The following is a 27,452-nucleotide window of genomic DNA, read 5'->3' on the forward strand; positions in this document are numbered from 1 at the left end:
CCGCGCCCGCGCCGCCGCCGTGCTCCGCCGCGCCGCCAGGGGGCGGTACAGCCCCCGCCGCGATGGCTGCCGGGAGCTGTAGTCACGTGGGCCCGCCGGCTCCCCATGGTAACGGCGGCGGCGGCGGCTCCGGCGGGCCCCGGCGGGCGGTGAGTATGGCGGCGTTGCCGGCCTGTGGAGCGGGGCTTTGCTCCCCCTGTGTCTCCCTGGGTTGCACCCTCAGAGTTCCCCCACTGTGGCCCTTGTCCCCCCGCGTTGCCTCCCCGGCCCCTCCGCCCCATAGCCGTGCCCGGGCCCCGAGGAGGCACCTCGCTCCCGCCCGGGCCTGCTCGCGGAGCTCGCCATGGCCTTGCCCCGTGACACCGTGGGGCTGGGGGGCGGTTTGGGAACGCTCTGTGCCGAGACATGCTGGGGGTGGCGGCCTGGGCGGCGCTCCGGCGCCAGGATAGAGCATCCTGGTAGCGGCTTGGGCATCACAGTCTTTCACTGGAGAAATGAGACACAGCATGTTCCCCGGGCGAGCGTCAGCGAGGAAGGGCTGGCTCCCCAGCCACCCACGGCCCCAGGGAACCTCTCCAACGCTACTTGGAGTATTAGGATGGAGCTGAGATCGACCAGGCCCAGGTGGAGTGCTGGGACATCCTGGCTGTCCATCATAGGGGTCTTGGCTTGGCTGCTCTTGTGTTTTAAAAAGGACCGTTGAGTCTGAAAGATGAAAGTCTGCACAAAACTGAGTTGAGACAAGCCTGGAGTATTTCCTGAATGCCTCCAGGGTTTGGTCAGGGAGTGAGGAGTGAAGGTGTGGGGAAACCCTGTGGCATTGTGCCAGCATCCTGTGCATGGCCGTGGATGTCTCATGGGAGGCAGAGTTCAGCTCCACAGCTACACATCAAAGCCCTGCCTACATGACCCCCCGAGGCTTGCCTGTCTTTCTTGTTGTGGTGTTCTCACGGAATGGGCAGATGACGTCTAGTGACTCCCGGATCGTTTGGGGGAATTGACAGTGAATTGTTTGCTTTATTATAGTTTTATAGAGTAATATTTCCACAATTCTTACTGTTTGTACCACCCAGCAGATAGTAGCATTTCTCTGTCCTTTCATTGCTCTCTTGCTGCAGTTGTGTTAGGTAAAGTTGGTTGATGACAATTGTCCCCTCCCACACCTCAGTCAAGGGGTCCTTCAGCCCAGCAGGGATCGCATTTCAGGGAGGAGCTGAGGGGACAAACGTCACCATCCCACAGAACAACGCCTGCATGGAGGTGTCAAATCATTGACACAGGTTGGGGGCTTTGGCGGCTGCACCAGCCTGGCTGGGTGCCACTCCTTTACATTTCCCAAGTTCCTGCCATGCATTGGGTCTGGGAGTATTTGGCAGCTTCTCACCTTGAGTCTCTGTTTCTGCTCCACTCCTGAGCCCTGAGAGATTGCTGTATGGAGTGAGGGTTTTGCAGTGGCTTCAGAAGAATTTTTCCCAGCCGTGTCAGGACATGGAAGAGTCCTCAGCACATACTGAAGGACAAATCTAGGAATCTTTTCTTCCAATTGCAGCTATGTTTCAGTAAAAAGTATCAAGAACAGAAGGTGGGTTAAGAAATAATGTGTCTTGAACTAATTGGGTAGTTATTTTCTCCTTGTTGTATGTTGATATTTTATACTTGTTTCACTCACTCAAAATCCTCCACTTTTATTTTTCTACTAAAGGCTAGTCTGCCTAAGATCAGATAGAGCTGTGCTGACTGCCCTCAGATCCTACACTGGTGGCCAAACTCTTCCCAGGTCTTGCCACATAATTCTCTTTTCTCCCATCATGGAGAAAATGAAAATCAATTGAAAATGCTGGCCCTTCAGTTTGGATCTTCAGGAATGGGCTGTAGACCTCCATGGTGAAAGGCTGTTAAACACCTCATGGTTTAGCTTGTTGCTTTTAACCCAGACTCGTTTCTCTGCTCTTGTTTGTGCTTCTGTTGCCCATGTGATGAAAAAGTGCAAATTGGGTGGGAGCAAGACCAGGCACTTACCAGCTTCACTGCTGGGGAAACAGAGCTGCATGATCTGCTGTCAGTGTGCACTGCATCTGCCTCAGGGCCTGGGGAGTCTGCCAGGGAGAAAAGTTAATATCCTTTGACAGCAATAGGAGCTCCATGCTCTGCCCTTTGCTGTGGCCCCTGCACTGTCTGGTCACAGCCAGGTCAGCCCTCCCGGGGTGAGTACTGAGCTGGCCCTTTATCTGAAGTGTCCTTGGGTGCCCTCAAGCTATAGCCCTGGATTTTCTGCCTGTTGTGCCAGAGTTCCCCACCTCATCTAGCAACTGTGCTTCAGTGCCCTTAGAGTGATGGGAAAGTCCCTTGTGAAGGCAAGCACAGGAGCCTTCAGTCCCCAGCCCACTTTGTGTGTGCATGGAGGGAGGCATTTGCTGCAGCACAGCGTGAGATGCTGTCTGGATTGCAGCTCTCCCATGGCTTGCTCCAGCATCCTGCTGTCCCTGAGGTCTGCCTCCACCTTGGGAGCAGGAGCACACACCTGAGCTACTCTATTTTTCTTGCAGGGCAGTGCCCTTGTTAGGTAAAGGGTCTTTTCAGGCAGCCATACACTCCTCATACTTCCTCTACTCAGTGTGGAGTGGAGTTCAGCACCAGAGCTGATGAATGGAAATGACCAACCCTGGCACAAATGTAATCCTGGCATGCTGGTGGAATTTGCTGATGCATCCTCACAGAGGTTGATTTCTCACTGTTGTTTTGTTTTGGTTTTTTTTTTGTTTTTTTTTTTTTTTTTTGTTTTTTTTTTTTGTTTTTTTGTTTTTTTTTTTTTTTGTTTTTGACCTGAGTGGCCACGTAAAAACTTGACGTCTTGATTGGGACAGAAATTGGTTGTCATCCTCTGGATTTGCACACAAAATGTGGTTCTGCAAGGATTGCAATGAAGCTGAGAGGGAACAGTGATGCTTAACTGTATGGCAAAGCAGCACACCAGGCTGATGTACCCAAGAGCATTTCTGCAGTGGCCAAGCTGCTTCTGAGCTGTGTTGTCCTCTTGGACATATTGTGGCCAGCAACACCCTCCACTCTTCAGCTTGAACTTGCTGGTGGCCTCAGGTGCTTTGGCTTGGCGTGTGACTGCCCTTGAGGCCACTAGTTTCTTGGAGCTGACGTTGGGGAGGGAGGGCTGTTTCCATGCTGTTGAAACACAAATTTGTACCTAGCTACGAGCTGTTGGAGCACTTTTAGACACTTGGTTTGTTTCAGATCAATGTTGTTGATCTTGTTCAAAGTTTTAAATTTTTTGAAGGGATACAAACCCTTATTTGTAAATGTATTTTTGTTTTAAAACCTGTTTGTTTTGCATTGTTGTTAACTTGCTTGTTCAAGCTTTAATCAAAAGCCCTAGACCTGCAAGTGAGGAACTTGGTGTAAACTCAGGTCTTGTTTAGAAAAATGTGTTATCCTTTTTAATAATAAAGAGCAGAACACAATATGCACCCTGCAATGGCATAGAAAGCAATAGCAATTGCAGTTGTCTAATCTCTCTTCCTTGTGATTTCAGGCTGTGTGTGGCTGACAACACGTTATCAGGTCAGCTTGCAGTGCATACATTTACAAGCTCTTGTTATTTTAAGTGTATCACCAAGCTGCACTTAAAATAACCTCCACAGCCACACTCTTCTAACAATGGGATGAGGTGCACACCCGGGCTCTTGAGGTCTTGTCCTTTTCTGTTTGGAAGAGGGCTGTGAGGAGCTGCCACGCTGCCATTAGAGGAGCACATGCTGCAGCGGGGCTCAGGCTGGAAGAAAGGGTTTGACTGCTGCATACAGGGGTGTGCAGAGGCTGGGCACATGTTGGCCCTGTGCTCTAGGGATGTCACAATTGTACAGGCTGTGGCAGTGCTCCAGCTGACCTCCCAACACTTGCAAGCAAGCTGTGTGGCAATAAAAGGTGCTGGCAGAGTAATTGTAAGCAAGTGCAGCTGTACAGTCACTCCAACAGTGACAGCTTTGGCCTCTGTATTGTGTGTCAATAAGTCCAAGCCAAAATCCATTAATTGCTTGGTTGGGTTTGAATTCCAGCCTGGCCAGTTCACCCAGGGCTTTTCCTAGCTCATGTTTCTACAATAAAATTTTAAGAGTGTTATTTTAGTGCCATTGTGAGATGCAGAACAGAGTCTAGCTCCTTTCTCATAGAGTTGGGTTAGCAGACCTAGGGGTTGCATCAAGCTGTGACCTTTGTCCATCCCAAAACTCCAGCTGAATTAAATATAAAGGGAAAACTTCTCTGCTGGTAACCAGCAGGGATTTACCTGGGGGCAGGTGACGTGTTTCCTACCCAGAGCTACAGAGATGTGGCACCTGCTGTCCTGTTGTGACCACAGCCTGGCACGTGAAGGTCCTCCCTCCATCTCCATCAGGTCTCCTGGATGCTCAGCAGCTGCTTTGTCAAGCTGTCCTTGCAGTAAGGATGGGAGACAGTTTTCAGGTGGGCATTAGAGTTGGCTGTGCTGGCATGCAGGAGGTGTGAATGGGGGGAAGGACAGGCAGCATGGACTGCTGCTATCAGTCTGGATGCATCCTGTGAGGGCATCTTCCTTTCATCCTTCCTGCTCCTCCTGCCCCTATCTCTGAGCTCCTGTGTCTCCACAGGGAAACAGTGATAGTGACTAGCTGTTGGCCAACCTAGGCCTTACCTGAAAGCTCTGCTAAAGGCCCTGCAGCTTTCTTATGTAGCTGCTGCTTCCTGCACACCCCTCCCCTGTGCTGGCCCAGACACTTCTGCAACTCCGTGACAAAACTGCTCGGGAAGGGCCAAGCTTGGCATGTCTTTGTCTGCTGCTGTGGGCTGGGTTCCAGGCAGTGTTAGCTAAGGCTGTGCCATGCCCAGACCTCCACCCTGGCAGCCACAGCTGTCAGCAGCACCCCCGTGTCTCTGTCAGTCACATCTATGCCACCGTTGTCACTCCAGATCAGGGTCACACAGGACTTGTGCTGGCATTTTCACACCTGTGTGTAAGCTGACTGTGAGATTCACAGCCCTTGTTACAGCTTCATTAGGCCACATCACTTTTATTTTTACAGCAGGATGATTCACTGATAGCTGTAAAGCCAGCTGGAGATGAGCTACAGATGGCTTTCACTTCAGGCTGGTTTTACAAGGTCATTCACAGCCGGGTGAGAGTGCAGGCGATGGCCAGACTGGCAGTGCAGGTGGTGAGGCCAGTGACAGATCCTCTAGGCAGGAACACTTTCATTCTCCTTGGATTTTAATTTGCTCTTTAACACCTATGTTCACTGGTGTGCTAAGGTCGCTTTGTGGTCCGGGTGTGCTTGTGAGCTGGAGGGGGCAGCGTGTGCAGGCCAAGCTCTGCTCCCTTGTTTACTGGTGGAAATTTGAGCTGGGCAGGGGACGGCATCTGAGGCACAGCTTCTTCCCTCTGTGCTAATCGCTGTGAATGTCACAACACAGCCAGGTTTGCTGCTGGGGGCAGATTGGGTAGCAGTGGAATAGTGTTGTACATCTCAGTTGTGGGATTCTCTTCCCTGGGGTTTGGAGGCCCTCTGGGCTGCAGCTCCCACTGGGATGCAGGTGCCCTGTCCTCATCAGGAGTTCTCAGCTTGACTGTAAAAGCACTAACAAGCAATGCAGCCCTATGGATGTGGTATGGACTCGGCACTTGCCATATTTCCTTGCAGAGCTTGGCAGGGTAGCAGCTCTCCTTGAGGATGTATACCTCCTATGGGATCCTGCATGGGATGTTCCATTTCCCACATCCTCTGGCTGAGATGCTGCTGACCTGCTATGTGCTGGAGACTGGAGCTGATTCACAGGCTGAGAGGGTCTGGCAGGTGTAGGTCCGTCTGACCCAGCTCTGTGGTGGTGCGAGCTGCTGTGATGGTGCTACAGAGCAACCTCAGGGTCTCCAAGCTACACTTTAACTGCTGCATCTGAGGCTTGTCTTTCAGGTGAGAAAGGAGTGTGTGTGTGTATGGCAAGAAAAAGAAGAGTGTGATGGCTGATGCCCTGCTTATCCTTCTTTTTATACCTCTGTTTTTTTTTTTTTTTCTTTAATATGCAAGCGTGTGAGAGCTGGTGGAAGGTGGAAGAACCAGCCAGCCTGCTTGAAATACAAATTCCTATCGCAGCTGTATCCAGGGTCCCTCCAGGCATGTGTTAAAGCAATAACTGGCTAGTGGTTTGTTTTCTCTTTTCCCTTCTCCTCAGGCAAGAGGATGTTGCAGGTATGGTGCAATAGTTCATTCTAGAAAGATTCAGGGCACCTATATCTGCAGCACTGTGGCCTGCCAGTTTGGTCCTTGCAGGAGACTTTTCTGAAGGACTGCAGTGGGGAGAGATGTATGTGCACAGTACTGCCAGTCTGTGCTGGAAGCAAAGGTGTTGATGTTAGAACAGCCCTGCATTTGGTTCTTGCTGCCTTCTCAGTCCTGAGCTCTATAGGAAACCTTTAGCCCTCACTAAGTTCTTCTACAAGAGTGAGAAACATGTTCCTTTTAAAAGCAAGGGCTGAGGTTCTCATCTAGTTGTGTAATGTACTGAGCTGAAGTTTTAAGGAGCAGGGAGAAAAAATAAGCAGATGTTTTGGAGTTTGTGGCAGAGTCAGGAGGCTGATGTTGGAGACACAGATCTGCAGGAGTGGGCTCCAGCTGCCATATGGGTCCCAGGCAAGCAGCCTCTTGTTGCAGACTGGGTGCCTGCTGGAGCTGCTCCTCCATGGCCCTGGCTAGTAGTCAGGCACCCTTGTGTGTTTGCAGGGTACAAGCTTTCCTGCAGATGGCTCTCTTTACGTTGTTCTTTGCATCCTCTGGTTTCATGTGAGATGCCAGCCATTCTTTGACTTGGTCTCCAGAGACTCCTGGTGAGCTCAGTAAATGGGAGATGTGATTTTCATCCTGCAGGAAAAGCAGCCCACCCTGCTTTCCTCATGTGGCATTAGGCTGGGTGCTGTCCTCTGACAGGACAGCAGAGTCTTTCATGCTATCCTTTTGTTTCAGGCCAGCAAAGATGCTGCAGTAGATGACTGACTGTGCCTCAAGTGCTATGGCTCTACATGGCGTCGGCAGGAGCAGACCATGCTAATGGGGGCCCCAAACAGCAGAAGCGCATCGGGCTGCAGTCAGGCAGCCTCCCGGCAGAACGACCTCAGCCGTGCTGGCCCTGGCGCCTCGCTCAGCAGCAGGCCAAACCCGTCTGGAATTTAGAGAAGAGATATGCGAGTGCTTTCCAGGATCGCATCCTGCTGCCCTCAGGGATCCCTCTGCAGCAATCCTGCTTCTTGTGCTCACCATCACTCTGCCACGCACAGCCCACTGAAGACAGCCTCCAAAGCCCTCGACACACTGGCACTGCCACGGGAAGGGTGATGCCTTCCCTGCTGATGGACCCCTGCCTGCTGGCAGAGGAGCACTCTGGAACTGGGGTCAAAGGCTCTCCCCTCAGCTCAGGTCAGCAGGCTGCCAGCTCCTGTAGACCCGTGCTCAATAACAACTCCTTCCTACGGCCAAGCAGTGCTCAAGTGCCTTTTCTGCAGTCACTGAAGATGAAAAAGGTGGAAAACACCCGGAGTTTTCCTGCTACTTCATGGTCCCTCTTCGGGGACAATAGAGACAGCTTTGGTAGCAGCCTGATTAACAGGACAGTGACGAACAGCAACGCTGTGTCAGAGCAAAACAAAATCCCCTCCCATGCCCCTGTGCCAAGCTGTGCGGTCCTCAGGAAGGATCAGTGCTTATTGGAGGATGCTAAGGGGAGACCTCACAGCTCAAAAGAGAAGGAACCGGAGAAGAGCCTCTTGAAGGCTGTGCAGCAGCTACCTAGTCAGGCTGCCACACACAGAGGCTTTGGGTGCCAAGCTGAAAGTTCCGGCCTTATGAGTGTGGGCAGCCTGTCCAACCAGAGCAGCAGATGGAGGCAGCATGCCGGAGTGCAGATCACCCAGAAAGAACCCACTGCTCCCCTGAACTCGGAGCTGGAGAGCCACTGCCTTAACAGTAACTCGAGCCTTAGGGGCACCTGTGACACCATTGCCCGCCCTGAGCGGATCAGTGTCCGTCCCCTGGCCTCGTGTGCCAGCGCTCCTGTCTGCAGGACTGGCTGCCGTCCCGTGGGTGTGCTCAGCACTCTGTGTGCCGGGGACCACCTGGCAAGAGCAGATCCTCTGCACTTTGCTGCTGTCTCTGAAGTGGCAGCACAGGTGTCCACCATCCAGCTGGAGGAAGAAGAGAAGCAGGCCCAGGCTGTGGTCTCAGGAAAGCTTAAGTAAGTAGAGGCAGGAGGAGGAGGGAGGCTGCAGCAGGATGTGCCAGGCTGGCTGTTGTGTCTATGTGTGTTGGGAGAGGATGCACTGTGGGCAGTATGAGGTGACCATAAGGATAACCATGAGCTGTGTCCATGAGCAAAACCCAACTGCAGCATCCTAGTGGGTGGAGCACCTTCCTGCACCCCCAGCTTGACACAGGCACTTGGGATAGCTCCAAGCTGTTCTGTTTTCTCCTTCAACCATAGCATGGAATTACTGTGTGGCATTTCTAGTTTCTTCTACTTGGGGGGCCCTGCCTTCAGTGGAAAGCGCTGCACTTATGTTGAATCCAGCCTGCTGTTGAACCAGGCCTTCCTAGTCAGAGACGTGGGTTCATAAAAGAACACAGGGCTAATACAGGATAGAGAAGGTGTGAGGACATGGAGTTCCTGCTCTGCTGGTGGGAGAGGGTGTTCTTTTTCCTCTTTTTTCTAGCTGCTCTGGAACATGTTCATTCTCAGCATGGTCTGGGGCCTCTCCATCTTGCTAGCTTGGGATGTGTGCTTGTACATCAGCACTGGAAAGGGCAGTGCCCTCATTCGTCTGCCCACATTATCTCATGCTGCCTCATGGGTTTCTGGGTTTTTGGCTACAGAAAGCATGTGCCATTCCTTTTGATGTGATGTTCTTTGTCCCAGTGCTACTGCTGAGAAGTCACTGCTGCAGCCAAGCCATCCCCAGGACGAAGCAGAGGAAGAACTTCCTGATGGTCTGGATGAGAACTACAGTCAAGAAGAGTATGAGGACAGTGAGTGCTGGTGCCCCAGGGAGGGCTGTGCTCCATGCCTCAATGTGGGGAGTGCAACAGCTGTCTGGGAGCTGGGAGTCAGCACAGCTGCCCTCCTGTCTTACATTCATGCTGTCGTTCCAGGATGTACTGAACCCAAAAGTGATGTAACAGCAAGGAGGAACTGCATGGGCTCCTTCTGGGAGCAAGCTAGGTCTTACCACTGTCCTTCTCCAGAACTTACCCATCTCCTTTCTGTGCAGGGCTGTCAGCTCTGCTCCCTTCCCTGTTTTTATGACCCCAGTTGGTGGGCAAAAGCCAGGATCCAAGGATTAGGGGTAGCTGGAAGGTTCTGTCCCCTGCAGCATTTGTTTCCTCTCTTCCCTCTCTAACTGTGTGCATTCACTCCTCATGGAGACAAATGTTTGTTTCCTCCTGCAGGTGACTCGGATTCTTCCTCCGATGCCGATGTGTTGTCCAGCTTCTCCACCACTCCTGCATCCAGGTTAGTAGCTGTGAACAGTGCACTGAACTTGGTGTATTTTTCCCAGACTTGTCCCAGGACCCGAGGGAATGGCCTGAAATTGTGTTAGGGGAGACTTAGGTTGGATATTAGAAAAAGGTTCTTCACCCAGAGTGTGGCTGGGCACTGGAACAGGCTCCCTAGGAAGAGGCCACAGCACCAAGCCTGACAGAGTTCAGGAAGTGTTTGGACAATGCTCTTGGGCACAGGGTGTGACTCTTGGGAATGGTGCTGAGCAGGGCAGGGAGTTGCACTGGATGATCCTTGTGGGTCCCTTCAAAATCAGCATATTCTGTGATTCTGTCATCTTTGCCCTCCATGGGGACAGAGGAGATGGTAGCATGTGGGGTAAAGGAGTGAAGATAGGAACAGATGTCCCAGGCAAAGCAGGTTTCCTTCCTATCCTGCAGACTAGAGCTACCTCTCTTTCTACAAGCAGCAGCCTGTGAAGTGCTAAGGGTGCATCCACTGCAGCAAAACAGGGGTCTTAATTTCACTGGCACTGACAGTTGCTGAGTTAGGTTTACTGGATTAAATTGTGCTCTTGCAGTGTCATTGCCCAGCAGATGAAGCAGAGTGGAGGTGTCCTGGGCCAGAGACTGCAAAAGCTCCTTGGAGATTCGTGTCTCAGCATAGCATCCTAGAAGCAAGTCCTGGAGCTTGGGTTTTTCTTTAACTTTTGGGAGAATCTTTTTCTGGGGAGCACTGGTCAGCCTGTGGTCATCTGAGCCCTGCCTTCATGACTCTTGGTTGACCTTTGTTGGACCTGTTTTTGCCCATCCAGCAGTGGGAGCTAATCTTGCACCAGGGCTGCCTCAGGCTTTGCTGTCTGCCTGACAGCTTGCTGCTTCCAATCATGTCATCACTAATCTGGGAGACAAGCAAGGCTTTCTGTGAGCAAGTGTTGAGCCTTAGGGTGCTGCAGGGCTTTGGGTGTGCACATGTGGTTATGAAAGTCTTGGAGAGGTGATGTAAACTGGCCCAGCAGCTGTTTCTGGCAGGATGTGTCTGGTTGGCCTCTGGGGCAGATGGGGAGAAGCAGTGCTTGGGCTAAATGCCTCTTGCAGCAAGGAGGGATGGGTGTTCACCACTTCTTTGTGCAGGGTGTGTGCTGGCCTGGCCTTGAAACCTTTGCAGCTGTCTCCTGCCTTCAGTTTGTGTGGGCAGAACCAGTGTGGGCAAAACCAGCTTTGTGCCAGAGAATGTTAAGCAATATAATCCTTTTCCAATTAATAAACTTTTAATTATTGATTTCAGTACTGAAAAAAAAAAAAAAACAAAACCAAGGACTTTGATAAAACACCTCTTCTTCCCTCAGCCTGGTCTCCAATTCTTTTGTGACAAGCTACACTCAGTCCCTTCAGTGAGGCAAGGGGTGGCCTGAGAGATTGGTGATACTGTGTTGTAGTTCCTTTTCTTTTGCTGTTCTTTGTTCTTTATTGGATTGCTCTGGTGTGGCTTCTTCCAATGGCTGCAGTGGCATATATTTGAATATACATTCATTGCAAACCCTACTTTTCACTTCACCACAATCTTAATAGAAACATTACAAATTCTATCCCTCCTTCCAGGTATTGGGGCTTGCTGTGGTAAGGTGTACATATAGTGGGTAAAACTCCATCCCTCTTCCCTGCAATACAGCAAAACCACGAGAGTTAAATAATATGTATTACAATCTCCACCCCTTGTTCCCTTGGACTAGGTTATAGGGTTTGTCATGAAAAAGACTCCACTCCTTGCCCCAGAAACTCAAAAACTCCACAGTGGGTACTTGGCATGTGCATTCATTGCAGACTCCTCCCCTCATTGCTGCAGACTGAGTTACTGACCTTGGTGCCCGCTGCTTGCACCACATTGCAATGATGGTGCAAATTCCTGACACCCAGATTAAGGCTCCTTCTGGCTTCCCTCTTCCTTTGTTACTTTTCACTTTTAGCCAGCTGACTACTGCTTCATCTTTCTTAGGAAACGCATTGACTGCCTGGCCCAGCCTTCTGGGGCTCAAGACAAAGTGCTCAAACCAGCTCTTGTCTGCAGTTTATTCCCTAATGTGCCTCCAACTATCTACTTCAGTACTCGGGATGAGGCAGGTGAGCCAGAGTCTGTTGTTGCACAAGGTGAGAGTGGCCGGCCCATTATTAGGGAGCAGGTGGTGCCAGCACACAGCCTGGAACTGGCTGGCAGTGACTGCCCTTAACCCTTCCCATGATGGCACCCAACACTGCTGTGAGATCCAAATGACTGCAGTAAACTGTTATTTCCAATGTCTGGAGCATGACTCAGGCTGCCACTAAATGTTCCAGTGTCTTGGATCTCCCCCAGCTGTGGAGTCTTCTGCTCCATGACAGTTCTGCAAAGAGGGCTATGCACCCTCATCTACAGGCCTGGTGCCTGTGCAGCAAACCATAAGAATTTTGCAGCTGTAGTAAATCCAAGTATTGTGTTTGTTTTCCTTCAGTCTTTAACTTTTTGCTTTCCTAGTGGAAAAGCTGCCTTGGGAGCAGAGGAAGCTGCTGCGATGGAAACTGTGCAGTGTCACACCTAACATAGTGAAGCAAACCATTGGCAGGTCCCACTTCAGAGTTAGCAAAAGTAAGTTGGGAGGCAGCATTGTGTCCTTCCTTGCCTCCAGCACCTGGACACTAGAAGGCAGAATGCCTGCAAAGAACAGAGCAGAAGCAATACAGGCTTGGCACTGCAGGATGCTGGGTTCATGTTTTTGCCTGTCTGACCTGTAGTATCCAACATCTGTGGGTCCCAGCAGGGCCTGATTTGCCTCTTGGCTTGTTCCTGGCATAGTCCACAAGGGTTTACTCCTGGGCTGTCAGGAACTGAGGCAGATGTGAGGCAGGTTTGCTCTGCTTTGCCACTCTGAGTGGGCTGGCCCTCATGTAGTGCCAGGCCCAGCACTGCTGCTCCTTGTCCCCATGTACTGAAGAGGAAGACATCTCTGACCATAGCTAGAGTTCTCAGGGTTGGGAATCTTGTCACTTCCCAAGGACAGTGTAGGAGAAGCACTGAGCATTTGCAGCTATGATCCATACTCTGGAATGTGATCTCCTGGAAGTTTATTGGACTTCTGCATGTATCAGGAGACCTCTGCACAGACTATTTTGAGGCTATAATGAGACATGGGTGGCAGAGGAAGTCCTAAGTAGTTATGGCACACCTACCTGTCCCTCAGCAGCACAGCATTCATTAGCCAACTGCTTCATTTGCCAGCTGTAATGCAGAGAAGTCAGGATGCTGGGGAATTAAAGGCATTCCTTTGACCCTGTACCTCTTCACGTTCTTGCATCCAGTCATATTTGCAACTATATGACCCACTTGGTTAACTGGATGCCACTCAGCCCTTGCTTTGGCAGCTTTGCAGTAGCAAATGTGAGTGCTTTGTGCTAGAGCTGTACAGCATCCCTGGCACACTTCTGCTAGCCTAAGGAGATGGGGTGCTGTGGGTTGAGCAGGAGTTATGGGTGGCAGGGTACTCAGTCATGGACTTTTCTGTTTTTCCTGCAGCAAGCACTGACTGGCTGGGTTGCTGGGGCAACCACATGAAATCCCCTGGTTTCAAAGCCATCAGGGAGCACCAAAAGGTAGGGGCTGTTTTTTGCTGACCTCTTTCATGTGCATGGAGACTGTGTTGCAAGCAATTTGGGTGCCCCTCTGCTCAGGGCCAAGTGTTTGTTGTGCCAGCTGTCCCTGTAGTGTCCCTTCCAGAACTGGGAGAGGAGTCCAAGAGACAGGCATAGCTGGATGGGCATCTCTGCTGTGAGGGTGGCTCTTGTATGGACTGAGGCTGTAGCCAAATTGTATTTATTTGTGAGCTTCTCTAAATTCAGTCATTGCTGCTTAAAGCAATGCAGTCCTCCTTCTGGCAGAACTGAGGGATAGGGACAATGCCCTCACTGCCAGTGCAGCGAAGGGCATGTACCTTACTCTGATCACAGAACAGTCAGGTGTAGCTCATGGCATGACAGCCTGCAAGGGACCAAAGGTTTGGTATCTGTCACAAGTACATGCCTGTTCTGAAGAGCTGTGATGCTCTAAATGAGGCAGTTTGTCCCTGCAAAGCTTCAGGAACAGGTGGGATCAGTTTGGGTGCAATCTTGGGAGGGGAGCAAGGACTGTTACCCTGCACTGTATTCAGAGGGGATGTATCCTCTGCCAAGGGAGCAGAAAGGGGTGGGCAAGGAGTAGGGGAAGCAGAGAGATCTCATAGCATCTGTGTTCCTTTCCAGCTAAACCACTTCCCCGGTTCATTTCAAATTGGAAGGAAGGACCGTCTGTGGCGCAACCTGTTAAAGATGCAGGCTCGCTGTGGGAAAAAGGAGTTTAATTTCTTCCCTCAATCCTTCATCCTGCCCCAGGACATCAAATCACTCAGGAAAGCATGGGAGGAAGGAGGTAGCCGACAGAAATGGATTGTGAAGCCAGTAGGTGTAAAGCAGAACTCAATCCTCTGTCTTTTTGTAGGTGCAGGGAGAAGATCTGATCCTTTCTTGTTTGTGCTTTGCAGCCAGCATCAGCAAGAGGCAATGGTATCCAGGTCATCCACAAATGGAGCCAGCTCCCCAAAAGGAGACCACTGCTAGTACAGAGGTGAGTGAACATAAAACCAAGGTTGACACACAGCCTGGGACCTTTTAATTAATGTCTTGTATCTCTGGCCAATTCTGGGCCCCTACTAGTATGTGGCAAAGCAGAAGTACCTGATTTGCATCTGGAGATTTCTCTGGAGACAGCCTGGTTGTCCTGCTGCTGGAAGTTTGGCTCCATCAGCTGCAACTGGGCTTACTGCAGTGCTGCAGTCTCTGTAGATATTTGAGGTCTCAGACACAACTTGGTTTCATGAGCTTTCTGGAGCTTCTGTCTGGCAGATGGACAGCTTCAGCTCTGCTATGATCCGGCTCCCACTGCTCTGTACTCTGGGATTTGGCATGTTTGGAGACAAACAAATCTTATCCAGTTCACACAAGCACAGTGGGAAGCGAAGTCCCAGGGAAGAGGTGGCAGTTGTCAAAGATTTGTTCTTATCCAAGTTAGAATGGTTCAGTAAGAGCCTCAGTGCATGTAGATGCAAAGGACTTCCTTGAAATAACAGCATTCTCAATCTCCTTCCCCTTCTGCAGAAAAGTGGAATAGTACATCTTGATTTGAATCTGGGAAGATTCTTGTGAGAGCAGGAAAACTGCAGTGTTTGGCAGACAGGGAACTGTTGTGTTTGCTTGTTAGTTCTCCCTGTCCACTTTCTCTGCAGAGAGATAAACTTTCCTATGGAAAATCATGAACCTCTGGGATGAATAATCAAATGAGTTGGATTAAAATACCCAACTGTTTCTACCTACTGTACAAAACCATCTGTGGTGTACTGCATCTCTTAAATGTTCCTGAAAATTGTGATCAGCGTTGTGGGTGTGGAAAAGCTACTGTGCCTTAAAACTGAGGAAAATCTCTTCAAAATGGAAGCGAGCAGAAGGAAACAGTTCTTATGTGCTGCAGGAGCTCCTTGTGAATGGGAGAGCTGCTCTTTCTGTCATTTTGTCTGTGATGTGATTAACTTGGAAATGCTGTGCAAAAAGGTTTCTGCATTGATCCCTTGTTTTGCCAGGGCTTCTGATTTGGGGGTTAGAGATGTTCCTGCATATGAAAATCCTAACCCTTATGTGCTTCCTTCCCTCTGCAGATACCTGCAAAAGCCCTACCTCATTGGCGGGAAGAAGTTTGACCTGAGGCTCTATGTTTACGTCACTTGCTATGATCCCCTCAGGGTCTACCTGTTCAAGGAGGGATTGGTTCGCTTTGCCAGCTGCAGGTAGGCTGTGCAGGAGAGCAGTGCTGGGGGCTGCCTTGGTCCCCAGGCACCTGTGGCTGTGGTGCCTGCCTTGGCTGGGGCAAGAGGGAGTCAAGCCCTATAATGCTTAAAGCTGTACCTTGCTTGCTTAAGAGGCAGTGTGGAAACACATGAGGTTGCTGCAGGTGACTGTTGAAAGGGAATGTGAGAGGATGCTGCCTACATCCAACCTTTCCAATGAAAGATCAGCTCAGTCTAAAGCAGTTCTTGAAATGCATTGTCTGTGCTTCATTCTGCATAAAAGCTGGCATACCAGAAACTGAGACATTTCTTCCAGTTTTCATTGTATTGCCTCAGGCTGTTGCAATTCCATCAGTGCTTCTGCTCACTGATACTCTGGCTCTTATTTCTTGAGGATATGCTGTGAGGGTGGGATTGCATGCCACTGTCCCAAGGCAGCCTGTTCTGTCTCATGTTTTGTTCCATTAGCTCTGGGCCTGTGGGGACAGAGAGCTGCAGGCAGTGGGGCTGGTGGATGGCTGAGAGTGTTCTGAGATGAAAACAAAGTCTGTGCCTGCCTCATGGACTGGGGAGAGCCACTTCAGTCTTGGAGAGCTTGTGTTCCTCTTGCCTTCTCCAGGTACTCCTCCTCAGTCGAGAGCCTTGGCAACAAGTTCATTCACTTGACCAACTACAGCGTGAACAAGAAGAACGCAGCGTACAAACCCAACTCGGATGAGACTGCTTGTCAGGGACACAAATGGTAGGTGCTGCTTTTAGGGTACAAGGCAGCTCTTTCTATTTCCCATTAAGTCAGGCTTTTTTCAGTATTCTTACCCAAAACTTGAACTTGCTTTCTGTATCATCTGCTCCCACTTGGGAAAGTGGAAGAACAGAGTGATTTTAGCATGAGTTAGTGTCAATGGAATCTGGATAGTCTCCCTGGCTTGTGACTCATCCTGTCCAGTACTGCTGTAAGTGCTGTTCATCCTGCCTGTGTTTGTGCCATTCCCTGCTTCCAACACTGCACTCATCTCTGCTCATTCTTCCCCTTCCCCTATTGTGAGGGTGATGGGATGTGGTTAAAGCAGAATCTGATTGGTTTTTGTTAGATATTGAATAGTTGATGCTTAAATTGGCTTGATGGGAGCTTCTGCCCATCTCATTCTTGACTTTGCTGTGGAGGCAGAGAAGGGGACAACTCTGGTTCAGAACTGTTAATTTAGTGCTACTCTGGGAATGGGAGCAGTGGTACTGTTTCTAGGCATTTGGGAGGAGGGCTGCAATTTTGCAGGAGTTCCCATTGCTTGCTGTCCCATGGGTGAATGGATACAAGCCCCAGGAACTTGTCTCTGATTCCATGGTGGTGTTTGAACCTTTTTAAAAATAGTGTGGGATTGAGTTCTCAATTCTCAGCCTGGGCAGGGCTACTGCACTCAAAGGGAGTTGCAGAAGATGTTTGGCTGTGGCCAGATCACTTAGACCTGGACCTGCTTCATGGTGGTCTCTTCCTGCACTGGGACTTTTAGCAGGGTCTGCTGCCCCTCAGCAGTTGCAGTTGTGTGGAGGTGGGATTGTGTGGGTTTCCCATACTTGCATGCAAGTCAATGCTGGCTGCTCCTATGTTAAAGATAAGTGGCTGTAATCCACTGCATCTTGTATGCAGGAAGCGTGACCTTTGGATTCCTGGCCATTAGCCACATGGTCTCACTTGAGAAATATCTCAGCATCCATCCTTGGCTCAGTGTCAGAGTAGCTTGCAGCACTCAGTGTGGTATGGGAAACTCCTGTAAAAGCATAGATGCTCCCCCATACCATCTTGTTACCACATTTTTCAGAAATTCTTTTCATCCCTGAAGCCTCAGTGAAGTGGCTTTAGCTAAAACAGTTTTGGGGTCTTGTTGGATTCCTGCTGAGCTGCTTTGCAGTGCTGCGGGGGAAGGCCTGCAGGAAGGGGAGGTTTGCTGAGGACATGGAGGGGGAGGGAAGAGAAGATCTGGGCCTGACTTACCTTGCTCATGTGCTAATTTGGGACTGTGCTGAGAGAAGTCTATGACAGATTCATGTTCCTAGTAGCTTGGGCCTTCAAAACCAGGGGCCAGGCTGGGGAGAGCAGTAACTAGGAACTGAGAGGTTTGAGGATGTCAGGAGCATTGCCATGCCAGGGAAGAGCACTGTCAGGGTTCCCCTCTGTTGCTTTCACCACCAGCAGCAAGGGGCTACATTTTGGAATCCAAAATGCAAGGAATTCTGAGAACTTTGGGCCTGTAAGCCAAAGCTTAAAATTAAACACAGGATTTGATCTAAGACCTTGGGAAAAGCTTCCAAACTTAGGTGCTAGAAGCGAGAATATAGATTTATAATTTGAAACAGAGACATGTTAAACTAAGTGGAAGAAAATTTAGAGTTTTAGAGTTTTGTGTAAGTTTGTGTGTCATAACATTATTGGCTCAGAAAGCTTACAGTGTAGCATGAGTCCATAAGATGAAATATTTAAAAATCAGGTCAAAAACATAAATGTCCTTGTTAGCAGTGTTTTATTAGTCAATAAATCCTTTAAAGGTCTTGTAACTAGCCATCTTGTGACCTTCTGAACCATGCTGTAAAGATGTGAACCAAACTCACCTTTCCTACCTATGTAGAAGATAAAAAAAAAATAAACCACATCATCTAAAACAACTGGAAAACCCCATCTGTAACTCATTCAAAATTCCTTCAAAAATCCCCACAGCTCCTTTGCTTTCTCTCTCTCACAGGGCACTCAAAGCTCTCTGGGGTTACCTGACCCAGAAAGGAGTTAATTGTGAGGCCATCTGGGAGAAGATTAAGGACATCGTTATCAAAACCATCATTGCGTGAGTCTTGGCACCCCTTGCTCTGTGTGTCTGTGAGGTGCACCTTGGCCCTTTTGACTGTACAGTCCCTTCTCAGCCTGGTCCTTTTGTTCTTAACTGAAATAGTATCACTGCTGTTGGCTTCAGTATTTCTCTGCACATCCCTCCTTTCACCTTGTTACTTATGCTCCTGCTACAATAGCTGCAGTGGGTAGATAGATCTTACATTTCCCTGACCTGCCTGAAGGCCAGGAAGGTGCAGTGTACCCAAAATTGCCCAGCTTGCCATCTGGTCCCCTGCTTTGCCTGGGAGCCTGAGAGAATGGTCCCTGGTGCAGGATAAATCTTGTATTCAGAGGTGGATGCTACCTGACACAGCAGGGATGCTCAAGATGCAGTGCTGGATCCATATGTGGTGAGGCAGCAGCAACACACAGGCCTGTGTTGGTCCCTCAGCCCACCTGCTCCCACAGCACGTGGCTGCATTACACTTCCAGAACTGTCAACACGTGCTGTGAACAGCCAGAGCTCTGCTGTCTGTCTGACTGTTGGAAACAAGGTTTTTTTTCTTGGCTTGCAGTTCTGAGCCCTACGTGAACAGCCTGGTGAAGATGTATGTGCGCCGGCCGTATTGTTGCCATGAGCTGTTTGGGTTTGATATCATGCTGGATGAAAACCTCAAGCCCTGGATCTTAGAAGTCAACATTTCCCCAAGGTAAAGCATATTCTGAGCCACAGCACAGTGGATAATGGCCTTTCTTTTACTACAAAGTGAGTTTGGCTTGCAATGTCCCCTGTAGCCTGTGCTAAAAGATGATGGGCTTTGAAGCTTCCCTCTCCAGATTGCAGGAATCAAAGCCCTCCCTGTCTGTGAAAGCAACATTCCTCTGCAGTTCAGAAAGCTTTTCTGGGCATGCTCCAGCTAGAGCCAGGGAAGAGCATGTTAAAAAAGGAAGGCAAGGAGGGATGTGTCTTGTACAGAACGGGTGATGGCAGAGATTTCTCTGCGTGGGCAGAAGCAGTCAGCAGTTCCACTGCCTCGCGCACTGTTCTTTACTTCCTGACCGCATCCGGCCTTGTGGTGTCAGCTGTGCAGGCAGGGCTGGGAGCTGCAGTGTAATCAGCATGGCCCCTCCTGTCTGTGAGAGTGGGTGGGCATGAGCTGTACACACAGCCATGCACACAGGGGATGGATTTGCCTATTTCTAGCAAAATTGGGAAGAGATGGAAAAATTAACTATTTCTGATAAGCCACCCCTTCAAAGCTCTATTGTCAGAATTTTTCTCTCAGTGTCTTGTGGCTGGTTTCACAAGGCAAGGGACAGACTGGTGTTTGTGTCTCAGTCAGTGATAACACAGGGATTGATCTTGGGGCATGGGGCTGAACCCCTCCATTCTAGCACTCAGGCTGCTGTGATGCTTCCTCTCTGCAGCCTCCACTCCAACTCCCCACTGGATGTGACCATAAAGGGCCAGATGATTCGGGACCTCCTCAACCTCGCTGGTTTTGTTCTGCCCAGCGTGGACAGTGTGGCTTCAGAGACACAGACAAGAAGTTGCTCTACCTACAGGTTATCCTCCTTCTCTGTTAGAGAAGCAGGCTTTTTTCTTGAGGGATTTCATCTGGGGGGGCTGCTTGGAGCCCAGCAAATACTGGCTTCTAGCTGTTGAGAGCCTGTGCTTGCTGGTGTTTTAGCTATGGGTCCAAAGAACTTGTCTCCTTGCCTGAGTATCTGGTTCCTGTGGTCTCTTCAATGCAGAAGGATTTATGCCCTCTCTGCAGGTCCATAGTTGGAAGTGAGGCCAATGTAATTTGTGCTTGCTCTGCAGTTTGTCAAGTCATGCTCTCTTGTCCTTCCCCCTGCCAGAACTAATATGATGCTAAGTTTTACTGCCTCTCTGTTTGCTTGGAGGACTGGCTGGCTCTGTTGGGGCTGGATCCACTTACCCTCTGACTTACCAGAACTGACATGCTGCAGCCTAGAGCAAGAGGAGCACCTGTTATTTTGCAAATGCTGGAGTGATCAGTTCTTTAGGCAGGACTGCAGGTGTCACATGCTGTCAATTTATGGGTGGAGGTGTGCAAAGTCTTACTTCACAGCCAACATGGCTGTTTTTTACAGAATGCTAGTTCCTGGGTGTGTGTCCAGCCAGACCCCTAATACTTCTGTGTTTCACCACAGCTAGGGCTTATCCTGGTTTCAAACCTGATGGCTGGAAGGAAACCAGTCTGCAGCAGAATGGCTGCTGGCCATATGTCACTGAAGGATCAGCTTGCTTGGTTAAGCACCAGCATGCAGTGATGTGTGGGCATGCCAAAAGATGGGACTCTTGCCCTGAGTGCCCTGTGCCTTCAGTGGAGAAGCTGGGAACATGGGTCTGTTCCAGATGGGGAGCTCTCACCAGCTCGTCTGCGGTGCTTTGATCACATGCTGGTTTGCCACTTCCAGTGGAAGTGCTGAAGGGCAGGTGTCCTCAGAAAGACCTGCAGGGGATTAAGTGGATCCTTAACATGGTTCAGATGATGCATTACCAGATTTCTTGCATCCAGAGGCAAGCTTGTTTAACTGTATTTCCTGCCCTGGGAAGCATATGAAGGGATTTTTTAGCATACGGGCAGAATTCCAGTAGATATGCATGTTCCCCAAGCACCATGTGGCACAGACTCAAGGTTCTACTCTCCCTGTTTGGAGATTCACACAACTAAAGTTTTGCAGCAGCAGAAAAAAAAAAAAAAAGCTATGTTGATAGATGGGTTAAAAGGTTTTCAAGAAGTATCTCCCAGATTCTGGCATCCCCAAAGGTTAAGTTGGTGTTTAGAATAGATGGTTGCTGGTCAGATAATACAAAAGGCCAGGACTTCCCATGGCATGTGGCTGAATTTGAGTCCTGAGAGTACTTCAATATTGCCAGAGGAAGTTTTTGATCTAAGAATTCTCTTCTTCCTTGTATGGTACCAGTACTGGGTACTTGCACCCCCATCCCTGTGCTTGCAGTTAGGAAGCTGTGTTCCAAGTGGGATGGAAACATGAGATCCCACCAGGCTTCATGTGCTGTGAATCACATCATGGTGTGTCTTTGACCCTTGTGCATCCTATGTGAGTGTGAGGTGATGGCTCACCTTTTGGGTGAAGGATCACTGAAATGCCTTAGTGAGGGTCTGGCAGAGTCCTCCCAGTTTCCCTGCCCACATCCTTCCCACGTTCTGTGCTGGTGCACAAGGCTGTGGATCCATCACTGATCTCGTAACTAGTGAAATCCTTGGAGAAAGTGTTCTCTCCTCCATGTCATTTTCATGAGGGTGTCATTACTCTCTCAGAAGTTGCTGGGAGCAGCTCTGCCATGACAAGACTTTGTCTTCTCTACTTAAATGCTCTATTGTCTCTCTTGTGTCCTCAGTATGGGCAGTGCTTCGAAGAAGTCCAAGCCAATATCTGAGCATTTGAGAGCAGAGAAGATGAAGAAGGTCTATTACTTGATGCAGAAGATACCTGACCAGGTACAAAACAACCTCCTCTGTTACTTGCATCATCATGCCAAGCCCATGTCCCAGCCAGTCCCACATGTCTGTCCCTCTTCAGATTGTGCTCTTCTCTGGAGTCAGCCAGATGATGGGGTGCACTTGGGCTTCAGTGGGTTACAAGACAGCTGGTCAGAAATAAACTGGGTTTGCTTAAGACAACAGTCTCACTGACTTACCTGTACATTAAAATAGATGTGTGCTGAGGGGCGCATTACCCACCGGTCCCCAAACAGAGTCTGAGCACTGCCTGCTTCTCCTTATATGTCTGTGCAGCTCTTACAGCCTTTGCCAGCTGACCCCTGTGCTGGGTTAGTAGGGTCACTGGCCTTGTGTGCCTCCTGCCAGTGTATTTAAGAGAGGCTGGGCTGCAGAATTGGTGTTCTCTTAAGTTCTGTGCAGCGTTGGTGTCACCATTGAGCCTAGATTCCTTCCACAGTTTCCCAAAGATCTCAGACACACGGACACCTCTGCTTGAGGGATGTTTCTCCCTGACCTTGGGTTGCTTTTGTCTGCAGGATTTTTATTCTTCTGTCTTGGACATCCTGACTCCAGATGACGTTCGTGTCCTGGTGGAGACAGAGGATGAGTACTCGCGGCGCGGGCAGTTCGAGCGGGTGTTCCCCAGCCACATCTCCATGCGCTACCTGCGCTTCTTCGAGCAGCCCCGTTACTTTAACATCCTGGTCACCCAGTGGGAGCTCAAGTACTACTCGAATAGACACAAAGGTAACTGCCCTCCAAAGCATGGCACAGCCACCTGACTCAGGCAGGCTGCCTGCCAGCAGTCGTGGGAGATTTCTGAGCTATGCATGTTGAGGGGGAGCTGCCTGCCTGCATACTAACCCCCAGGAAATGTGTTACCTTCCCAGACTGCTTCAAATGTCACAAAAAGCTTATTCTGACTCGATGAGAGGTGATTACTGTTCTGGTACACACAGCACCAGCACTTCTAGGTGCCCTGGGCATGAAGCAGACTGGGATTTTGCCTTCAACCTGTAGCTTTGGCCTCTTACTGTGTTTCTCTGCTCTCTTTTGATGGAGAAACAGCTGGATTTGCTGGGCTTTGCTCCTGACAAGTGATCTGTGAAGGAAAAATTGGGCCTATTCCCTGGTCTCCTGCAGCTTTCTAATTGATGAAAAACAGTCAGCGTACAAATGGAATTTTTTTCTAAACACTAGAAATCTAGCTAACATTTCCATCCTTTCAGGACACAATTCTGTATTTTAATAAAAACATTATCCTTTAATGAGGCATAGCTGGGCTGGACCAATTCCTTCTCACTCAGGGTTGCCTCTATCAGGGCAGCAGTACAAACTGTTTCCTGGGGAGAGTCAGTGAGGTCTAGCATGAAGGGTTAGAGAAAATAAAAAGAGGCTGTGGCTGAGGATTTTCCATCCAATAGCTGATCTAGATGGAGAGCTTCTGGAGGAGCTGGCTCTCCACTGCAGTGACTGTGTGCTCCTCACCTGGCTATCAAGGAGAGAAAGAAGAAAAATGCTTTTGTCACTTTTCACTGGTGTTAAAGCAAGTATCAAAGGGGTCAGTAACAGTCTTTCACAGAGAGACGGTAACATCATAGCCTTCTCTGGCTGTGTTGTCAGCACGTGTCATCCTTTGCCTTGCTAATATCTTTGCTGGATGATCTTCCATCAACTGGAAGAAAGATTCTGTCATCATCCTCACTGAAGTGCTGCCATGAACTTTGCTGCTCAGGCAAGGGTCCTGCTTCAGTGCTCCAGCTTCCCCAAAGAAAGCAGGCGAGCAGATTTCCTCTATCCCATCACTGCTCTGTACTTCTGAGCAGAGCTCACCCTCCCCCATCCCCTTCCTGTTCCCCTGTGTTCCATGCAGCACCCCTCTTTCTCTAGCCAGCAAGATGCAAAGCCCAGGCTGGTGCACAGAGCCAGCACAAGGCATCTGAGCTGCCCTGCTCCCCTTGGCCCCCAACAAGTGGGGGTTTTTTACAAGGTTCTGGGGCTTGCTGAAAGGTCACCAAGAAACAGGCTTTGGACAGCAAGGATTTCCCCTGGTATCTTACAGAAAACCACAGTAATGCCAGCTGGACAGCATCAATGGAGTAGCCATTGCTCTGCTGGTTCTTAATTCTCAAGTCACCCTAGTCTTCTGCTATGACCCTAAGGCTCTTAAATAAGAAAACAGGATGGGATTTCTCAATATTTTTGGGTTAGCCAAAGAGCAGGGTGCTTGGCTGTAGCGGGGGGACAGCTTGCAGAAAGCCCTAGAGGAAGTGGAGCCTGTTCTGTGCAGTTGAACACATGGCTCTGCTTCAAAATGACCTTGCTGTGCTCTGGAGCACCATGGCTTGTGTGTGGTGAGAGGATTGGTCCCTTCCAGTCATACCAGCGATGATCTCGGCTTGTGCCAGTCTTTACCCTCTGTCAGGGATGAAGTCTCAGCCCATCTTGAGCTCTGGATGGATCCCTGTAGGGTGGAGGTGATGCACTGGGATGCTGCAGCTGATCTGTGCTGTGCAAGGAGGAGGTTGCCTGAGCTGCTCTCCTTTGGGAAAGGGGTCAATGACAGCAAAGCTGCTCTACATTTGCACAGTGGGAACTTTCACCGGTGCAGCCCAAATCAGGTACTGCTGTTGGCAGGCACTGGGCTCAGGGGGACAGCCAATCTGGTCTAATTCGGCAAATCCTGTGTTGCCCCAGTTTTCCTGTTTCGCTGAGCCTGCTGCAAGGAATGTCTTGGCTCCCTGGGAGGAAGGCAAGCACTGCAGCAGCCCACGCACTGATGTTTGCTCGTACAAAGGGTGAACGCCCTGGGTTTACCCCGTGTTTACTGGCACTCAGGCACGTGTTCAAGTAGTTATTGCATAGCATGTTCTGTGTGGTCAGTGCAGCATATTTGCATGCCCTGAGCTGGGAAGGCTTAACTCTTTGTAAACCTGGCTGTTCTCACTTACTGTCTTCTGTCACTTCCCAGGTCTGGAGCTACTGAAGAACTGGTGTGTCAAAGGGTACCACACTGGGGCAAGGACGGATTTGGCCCAAATGGTATGTATAAGTGGGGGTAAAGTAGGCACAGAATGGTTGTTTACCTGCACAGAGTTGGGTAAAGATCCTGCTTGCTCTGCTTCCTCTGGCTCCTGTCGTACCTGTTTGCCTTCTTCCCTCTTTGCCAAGGCCTCCAGGAGTCTGGAAAAACCCATGCTGCCCTATTTCCCACAAACATGAAGTCATGAACAGTATATTAGATCTGCAAGTATTTTGCATCTGAATATCCTTGGGTGCACTGGGCACAGCCCTACATATTTGGCACCTGTTCTGACCACTGTTCTCTGTGAGGGAGTCATCTCTGTCTGTCACTCCTGTGCCTTACAGCAGAATGCTGCTCTGAAAGAAACCCACTCTTGACCTCGAGATGTTCTACTCCCACTTTGAGCAGAGGGATTCATTAGGCAGAGAGCAAAGATTGCTCTGTTTGCTATTCTGGGAACAGTCTGGTGGCAGTGACAATGCGCAGCAGTGAGGCGGCTCTAGCTCAAGCTCTCTAGGGCAGCCTATGGCAAAGCACAGCAGGCTTGAGGGATTTTTGCCATGACTTAAATAGCCATTCTGTTGTCTTCCTCTCCTTCCACAGTGGTCATTGCCAAAGTCGTTGTTCCTCCAGAAGAGTGGCATTCCATCAAATGGCTTCAGCAAACTGGAACTGGGCAAACTGGGGTGAGTTTGCACTGGCCATGATGTTCATGGTGTTTATAATGTGGCTTTCGGACTGGTGTCCTGGTAGAAAACTGGCTGCCCAAAAAGCAGCTTTATTAAAGGGAGAGGAGCAGATTGGTTTGCAGGCTCTGAAGCCTCTGCTCTCTGAGGAGCCAACAGATGGAGCTGGCAGGATATCTGTGCAACTGGGCATCTTGGCACTGTACACCCAGCTTAGATGGGAGCTCTGAAGCTCAGAACAGCCAGATTAGGTGATGCTTGGAGCTGTCATGGTCAGAACATGCTGACAAGATATTCCCTGCACTGGAACTTGTATCACTTCTGTGGACACTGATGTGGTTAACAGTGAGCAGAGCTCTCAGCTGCAGCACTGGCTGGGGGAACAGTGAGGTCTCCAGGTCTGTTGCACTCTCCCAGCTTCCCCAAGCAAAGCTGGACTGCTGACAGCTTCCTGCAGAGGTGGAGGACTGTAGTTTGTCTGGATGAGACAAAGTGAAGGGGAGGCACACCCCTGGTCTCTGGTTCTAAGAGAAAGGTCATCACTGTTCCTGTGCTGAGGCCAGGGTGGAGTTGGGTTTACACACAGACAGGAGGACTTAGCTGTGACCCTGCAGTCCCACTGATATTGGGATACCTGTTGGGGTCAGTGGCACTGCCTGGAATGGGAGATGGAGTAGATAAGCCTGGCAGCCCTATCTCTGAGTCCCTGTGTCGTGATACAGCAGATGATTATTGCACCATGGTCCTTTTGGTTCTTTCTCACTGTCCTTAAGAAGCTCAGGGTCTCCTTTTCGTTGCAGCTCATGCCTCCCTTCAGCTGGTGAGGATCTCACAAGATGCCTGGAGCCCAGCCCTGCTCAGAGCTTACCTCTCAACAAGTGCACTGATGGAGCCAACCAGAGACCTGCTGGCTGCCTCAAGGACACTGCCCTGGTGATGTGACCAAGCAGCCACCGTCCTCCCTGGGGACACATCAATCTACCTCAAAGGAAGACATAGGAGCTGCCTCTGTAGAGCAAGGACTGTGAGAGCCCTTTGCACTGCACACTTGTTTTGGGGCTGGTTGTAGAGAGAGATGTTTTCCTAGGCAAAGAGGAGGCCTGTGTGACTTCATTTTCTAAAGCAAGTGGCAAAGCTGGAGGAAGTGGGGGTTATCTGGCTTTTGTCCTAGACTGAGAAAGCCTGACATTGTGGTTTCTTTGCTGTGTGAGAGCTGGCTGAGCCTGCCCTTCTATCCCCAGTCAGCACAGGCTGAGCTCGCCTGTGTCTGTGTCCTGAGTTGCTGGCAGCTGAGCCTGCTCTTGCCCTGCTGCAGCCTGGCCCCTGGAGATAAGTCCCGAGTCCTCATGCCTGGGAGGGAGTAAAACTGCCCAGTTTTATCCTTTCTGAATGTCTGTGCCAACATCCTGCCCTCCCCCAGCAACAGGCCCCATGGGAGACCTCAGGCTTGCACATTGCAGCTCCAGAGAGACCGTGGGTACCCGTGTGGCTCCAGTTGGTTGTGGGGGCAGTGGGGCTGCTGGGGAGGGAGCAGCCTTCTCAGGGCCATTGGCTCTCTGGTGTGCCCTGCAGCATGTGTGCATGGACTGCAGGCTAGTGCTCTTCTCTTGGGTCTGCTCTCTATTTTCCCCTTGTTTCTCAAGGATTTCTATTAAATTTTAACACTCAACTGCTTTCCTGGTTCTCATCTGCCTTCCTTTCCCTGACCTCTTTGGGTCTGGTGGGAAGCTCACCCCTTCCCATGCTTCACTAGGCTCTGATACAGGGAGGGTTTGTGCTACCACCCACTTCCCTGTCCTTCCTAGGCCTTGGGGTAATTCTTGCTGCCCTGTGGCAGGTGAACATACCCTCCTGCATGGGAAAGCAGCTCCCAGCATAACTGCTTTGGTCTGGAGTCTTTCTATGTCTTAGAAACTATCCCATGCATCGTTAATCAAGGGGAACAGTTCAGTCCAACCTTACAAGGGGGGTAGGAAGGGTTGGGTGCCGAGCTGCTTCAGGATTCTGTCCTCCCAGTATGGTAGGTGAATGCTGGGTGCATGGGCAGGTTCTTGGGGCC

At 50.1% G+C, this 27,452-nt stretch overlaps 1 protein-coding gene across 1 annotated transcript; it reads left to right on the plus strand.

The window, feature by feature from the left end:
- The first annotated feature begins 102 nt into the window (after positions 1-102).
- Positions 103-27,062, plus strand: TTLL4 (tubulin tyrosine ligase like 4). Its single transcript, XM_063161902.1, has 19 exons — positions 103-149; positions 7,002-8,265; positions 8,944-9,053; positions 9,474-9,537; positions 11,521-11,645; positions 12,037-12,147; positions 13,072-13,148; positions 13,794-13,988; positions 14,072-14,154; positions 15,239-15,367; positions 15,987-16,109; positions 18,103-18,201; positions 18,761-18,895; positions 19,614-19,751; positions 21,580-21,679; positions 22,219-22,429; positions 24,654-24,724; positions 25,311-25,393; positions 26,194-27,062. Exons 2-19 carry the CDS (start codon positions 7,058-7,060, stop codon positions 26,333-26,335), a joined length of 3,204 nt encoding a protein of 1,067 aa, XP_063017972.1. The 5' UTR covers positions 103-149; positions 7,002-7,057; the 3' UTR covers positions 26,336-27,062.
- Positions 27,063-27,452: the final 390 nt, after the last annotated feature.

The sequence above is a fragment of the Melospiza melodia genome, chromosome 8 (assembly GCF_035770615.1).
Source record: "Melospiza melodia melodia isolate bMelMel2 chromosome 8, bMelMel2.pri, whole genome shotgun sequence".
NCBI classification, from domain to species: domain Eukaryota; kingdom Metazoa; phylum Chordata; class Aves; order Passeriformes; family Passerellidae; genus Melospiza; species Melospiza melodia.